The 6,049-nt window shown below is 37.0% G+C and overlaps 1 protein-coding gene across 1 annotated transcript; it reads right to left on the bottom strand.

Moving 5' to 3' along the window:
- Nucleotides 1–4,364: 4,364 nt before the first annotated feature.
- LOC142831946 (olfactory receptor 1468-like) lies at nt 4,365–5,306 on the bottom strand. The gene has a single exon (XM_075942368.1). It carries the CDS (start codon nt 5,304–5,306, stop codon nt 4,365–4,367), a length of 942 nt encoding a protein of 313 aa, XP_075798483.1.
- Nucleotides 5,307–6,049: the final 743 nt, after the last annotated feature.

Genomic DNA, 6,049 nt, shown 5'->3' with positions numbered 1-6,049 from the left:
AAAATTGTGCAGTTAATATACATGCAACTCATCTGAGATTTTCTAGAAACACAGTTCTGCTTTTGAAACTAATATTCAACTTTATAAATGAACACTCAGGTGATGTTAATACTCTGGTCAATGGGTTGAAGTAAGGAGCATGTTCTTTTGATTGGAGATCTGTTAAAAGTTTACTAATTTTACAAAACTAAAGACCTTACTAAAAGAAGGCTTAAGAACTCCCACATTTTCCCTAACTTAAAGAGTGGTTATTAGGTTGAAATGGAAAACGGTAATTAATTGTGATCAACCCTGTCATTACCAAAATGATCATCAGTGAAGCTGTGGGACAAGTGATTTCTACTCTATGGTAAAGTGTTGCAAATAGCAAATGGAAATAGCAAAGAATGTTAGCATACCTGAAAACTGCCAGCTATACTATCATAAAGCTAAAAATGCAAGATCATAGGTTGGAAGAATAAGGTACCTCCTGCTATTTTTTCTAGAATTACTAGATGTGTATTAAAGTCTATGCTTCAGACTCTGGTTACCTTTACTCATTAAAAGGCCAGGAAAGAGCAGACTCTGTAATCAACTCCTCCTTACATGTCCCCTTCTAGCCATCTCTGGACAAAGGGTCTTTGTATCCCAGAGGTGTCCAGATTCTGTGCAATTATTCGGGACTATATATATATCCATGTGTGTGTGTATATATATATATATATATATATATATATATATATATATATATATATATATATCCATGTATGTATATATATATCCATGTATGTATATATATCCATATATATATATATATCCATATATATATATATATATATATATATATATATATATATAGAGAGAGAGAGAGAGAGAGAGAGAATATTACTGTCAGTATCCTGAGGTGTGGGCTGAATATTCTTAGGGGAAGGTGGAAGTGAAGAAAAAAATCATATAGATGAATGCTTACATTTTTGCCTGTTTATGGAATGGTCAGGATTTATATCTAATCTGGCTTTGATTTTTGAGTAGACTAAGAGTGGGCTATTTGTAAACCACTGAATAATTTATAAATGCTGTGTGTTTAAAGAAACTGGATTTTTGATCTATATTATCAATTTGTTTCAATGCAGTTGTTCACAACATTCTTTTGCTACTCTCTAAATTATCTTCTTATGGATAGCATGCCTTCTCTTTCATTTCTCAACCTTGTGACTTCTACCCTCTACTTCACTTTTTAGCTTGGGTATTGGATTTTTTATTATTGTATTTAAAGGACCAACTTTTGGCTTCATTGACTTATTCTGTTTTTTTTGTTTTAAATTTCAACTAATTCCTAATCTGTGTATTTTTGTGTGCATGTGATTTCTTTTTCTATGCTTCTTTTGAGTTTAGGTCAGTCTTCTTTTCCTAGCTAATACTATTAAGCTTACAACTTTTTTCCTTTCCAATGTTTTATTCTGTGGCATAAATTTCTCTCTAATTTTTAAGTTTTTTGTTTCCCCCCAAATTTCAGTATTTGTCTTTTCTTGTATCAAGTTCAAAGTATATTTTAGTCTCTGAAAACTAACTCTTTTATCATGGTGTAGCAAAGAAGAACAAGAAAAAAGAAATAAATTGTGTTTCAGGAATGTGTGATTAAGCTATTCACAGGCAGCTTAATAGTTCATGAAGAATTCTAGACAATCTGAAAAAAGGTTCTAGAATTACTAACCACAACTGGATATATACTTAAAAGTCCATATTAAAATATTGCCCAGTCAGTAAACAGTTCATTATTAACTTGTCAAAATATATTGTTTTCCCTCACATGGGAGACTTAGGTTCCAATGACACAGACAATACCCAAAAAGAATGGCAGTGTTGAAATTCCACATTGTGGGGTTTCCTCCACAAATGATTGTATAAGGTAACGTTTCTCTTACAAATTAGGCACAATAAAGACTCATGGTAATTAATAACAGCAGTTCATTATAATAATTGACCATAATTAAAGTCATTTGAAGGATCATATTTCTCTCTCTTAAAACATTTCACTGTATTGCATATTATACTTTTTTGTACTTTTGGTCATGAGAACTATTACAATGCCTTTGTAACAGGAAGTAAGGTGAAAGACGCAGACAATGCGTCATTCACCTTACTTCCTTCTCTGTCAACCTCATTTGGAGATTTACTGAACCTCTCTGCATGTTTTGTTTATTTGTTTATTTCATTTTTTCAGACATTGTTTCTCTGTGTAACAGTCCTAGCTGTCCTGGAACTAGCTCTGTAGACCAGGCTCACAGAGATTCATCTGCTTCTGTCTCCAAAGTGCTGAGTTTAAAGGCACACAACACCACCACTCAGCTGCTTAACTATGTTTAATGTAGTTTTATTCATCATACTCAGTAACTGGAAACAACCTAGATGTCTCTCAACTGAAGGATGGATAAATTAAATGAGGGACATTCACAAAAGGGAGTATTGCTCTGGAGGGGGAGGGGGAGTAGGAGGGAAATGGGAGGAGGGAAGGAGGTGGAAATTTTTAATAAATTAAAAAAGGGCATAAAATTTGCTTGCAAAATTTTTTAAGAAGAAAAAGTCATTCAGAGTGAGGTATTCCAGACAGAGAAAGAAAAATATGGTATGTATTCATTTCTAAATGGATATTAGCTTTTAAGTAAACTATAAGCTACAATTCACAGACACAGAGAGGTTATGTTAAGAAGAGAGATATGGTGAGGAAGCGTGAATTTCCCTGATATGGTGAAATAAAATAGATTCTTCAGGTGGATTTTGGGGTTGGGAATATGAAGGAAGACCTGCAGGGGATGAAGGAAAGTCGTTCTGGGTAAAACATCTGGAATTGTGTGACATTTTCAGGGCATTGTAGAAACCTAGTGCAGTGGAAAATATTTGTAATCTATGGCGCTGGTGAGAACTTCTAGTAATGGATGATACAGAGTCTGACTTGGCCATCTCTTGTAGGCAGGCAAGGCTCCTGGTGGTGGGAACAGGTTACATTGGTTTTACCCGATGGTTGTGGATATCTTGTAGAGATTCCTAGACAACCCAGACTAATGCTAGGAGAAAGGTTAGCTCTCTGAAAAATGATGGAGGGGGCCAATTGCCAGAGATAACATCTGTGAATTGCATTGAACATACAGAGGTCGAGCTGGTACAGGCTTTCAGCCTCCACCTCTACATTCTAGTCGCTTTACACTTCAAAAGTGAAAGAACTTTTGAAGACTACAAAAGAGAAACCTGGACACTAACCCAGCAACAAACCCTATACCTACAATCTGTCCTGCCTGACAAGAAGTTCTGGTGCAATGGTGGTGCAAAACTTGTTAGAGTGGCCAACCCCTGTTTGATTTAACTTCAGACCCAACTCACCAGAGTGAGCCCATGCCCTGCATGGCCAGGAACCAGGGATTGGATAGGCTGGGAATTTAGGTAGAACCAAACTGGCAAAAAAATCAATGAAATGATCTCTAATACTAATCTGCTGTTCTTACAGTTTTGTGCCTTGTGCAGTTGTCATCATAGAGACTTTCTCCAGTGGCAGATGGGAATGAGTGAAGAGACCTAGGAAGAAATTATGCAAAGAGAGAATCTAAATTGGAAGTCTCCATCAGGTCTCTCTCCTTCAAGATTAGGAAGCCCAAGGGAGGAGGTCCAGGAAAGACTGTATGAGTCAGAGGGGATGTAGGACACAAAGAGAACATTGACCACCACATAAATTAATTATTGCTAATATGGGCTCATGGAGACTGAAACTGCAAGCGTGGGAGGTGCGTAAGTATGTACCATGTCCTCTGCATATATGTTAGGACCATTATCTTTCTGTTGTGTGATTCCCAACGTCAGGTATGGTGTGTTTATGACTCTTTTGATTAGTTTTGAGACTCCTTTCTTCCTACTGGGTTGCCATGTCCAGCTTTCATATAGGACTTTCACCTGTGTTATTGTATCCTTTGTTGGTCATGTTTGGGTTATCATCTCCTGGAGGCCTGTCCTTTTCTGAAGAAGAAACTGAGGGTAGTGGATCTGAGGGAGTAGGGTGATGGGAAGAGCTAGGAGGAGTGGAGCAGGAGGAAACTGTGGTCAGGATATACTGTATGAGAGAAGAAAATCTCTTTTCAATAAAAATAATGCAAGGAAAAGAAACCTGATAATACAATGGCTTTTACCTAATGATTTTTTTAGGATCACACAAGAAAGACATAGGATGGTATTACTGAATCACTAAAGTCATCTTCTTGAATAACTTTGTAAAATTCCTGTTGGTAAATGAAAATATTACATAGTTTGTTCTTATATGTTGGCCCAATTGTAGGGATATATTTTATGATATTAATATAAATATATTAACAAGATAAATTTAAATCCTACTATTGCCACTATAAGGAGATTTTCTTCTTGCATAGGACTCTTATCAGGGCCTCTTTCATATCTCTGTTCCTCAGGCTGTAAATGAAGGGATTCAGCATGGGAGTCACCACCGTGTACATCATGGCCATGGCTGTCTCCTTCACACTGGAGTTATTAGCTGATGGACATAGGTAGAGACCAATAATTGTCCCATAGAACAGTGAGACCACGGACAGGTGGGAACCACAGGTGGAGAAGACCTTGTAGAAAACATGAGCAGAAGAAACTTTTAGAATGGAGGAGACAATTTGTACATAGGAAACAACAATAAATAAAAATGGGATGACAATAACAAACCCTCCCAAGATAAATATCATTAGTTCATTAATATAAACATCAGAGCAGGCCAACTTGAGCACAGCAGATATGTCACAAAAAAACTGGGGGATCACATTGTCCTCACAGAATGACAGTCTAGCAAGAAGTAGGGTGTGCAACATGGAATACAGCACGGTAAGGACCCAGGACAGCACCACCAGACACACACAGAGCGTGGTGTTCATTATACTGGTGTACCGAAGGGGGTAGCAGATGGCCACATAGCGGTCATAGGCCATGACCACAAGAAGGAAGCTCTCCATGTCTCCAAAAACCATTAAAAAGTACATTTGTGTCAGACAACCTGCGTAAGAGATGGATGGGTCCTGGCTTTCCATGTTTTGTAGCAATTTGGGCATTGTGACAGAGGAGAAGCAGAGGTCAGAGAAGGACAAGTTGCTGAGAAACAAGTACATGGGTGTGTGCAGATGGGAGTCCAGGTGAATGAGGATGATGATGATGAGGTTCCCCAGGACAGTGGTGAGGTACATGGCCAGAAACAGGATATAGAATGGGTGCTGATATTCTGAGGGGATGAGCAGGCCTTGGAGGAAGAACTGGGAGATGACAGTTTGGTTGTTCATTGTCATCATTCTTCATCTCCAATATCCGAATGAGAAATATCAGGATCCCTTAAAATTCGAAGTAAAAATAAACATATATTTAGGCTATATATTCTACCACAATGGCTATGACAGTCATTATATTATCTATAATCTCAGACTCCAAATGTCTAAAATAATTAAACCATCGATGATTTTTCTCAACTTTTCTAAACAGGTTTCTATCTTCCAACCTTTCCTAGACAACTGATGCTATTTCTACTGAGATACAAACTAGGTTAATGATTCTCTCTTCTGCTGCCTGCTCAGCTCTAGTTTGTTCATTGGTAATTGGCTCTATATTATTTTGTATAATGTTGTTCTTGAACAGTATATAAATTTTAAGAAAAATGCACATACTCCTAAAGGTTTGATTACCATTACAAACACAGACATTCATGTCCCTGTAACATATAGATTTCTGCTCCAGGGTTCACTAATCATCTTCCCTTCATTGGACATATGATAGGTATCTGAAGCTCAAAATCCCCAAGTGAAATTTTTGTCTTCCCTCTGTTGTCTCTCAAAGAGTTCATCAATCTCCTAACACCCAATGTCCCATAGAATTGCAAAAGATGCTAAGTCAAGAGACAGAACTCTATGAATTTTGATCCATTCATTTTTACTTACCTTGATCTTCTTTCATACATTATACAGAGTCTCCCCTTTATACTCCTCCTATTTTAACAATTCTTTCCTATTAGATTATATCTATATATGAGGATCACATCTTT

The sequence above is a fragment of the Microtus pennsylvanicus genome, chromosome 11 (genome assembly GCF_037038515.1).
Source record: "Microtus pennsylvanicus isolate mMicPen1 chromosome 11, mMicPen1.hap1, whole genome shotgun sequence".
Lineage (NCBI taxonomy): Eukaryota > Metazoa > Chordata > Mammalia > Rodentia > Cricetidae > Microtus > Microtus pennsylvanicus.
The sequence above is the reverse complement of the archived record's forward strand: the minus strand, read 5'-3'. Positions and strand labels throughout refer to the sequence as shown.

What these genes read in the sequence shown, in the direction of transcription:
- LOC142831946 (XM_075942368.1), bottom strand. Translation starts at nt 5,306, where the DNA reads ATGATGACAATGAACAACCAAACTGTCATCTCCCAGTTCTTCCTCCAA.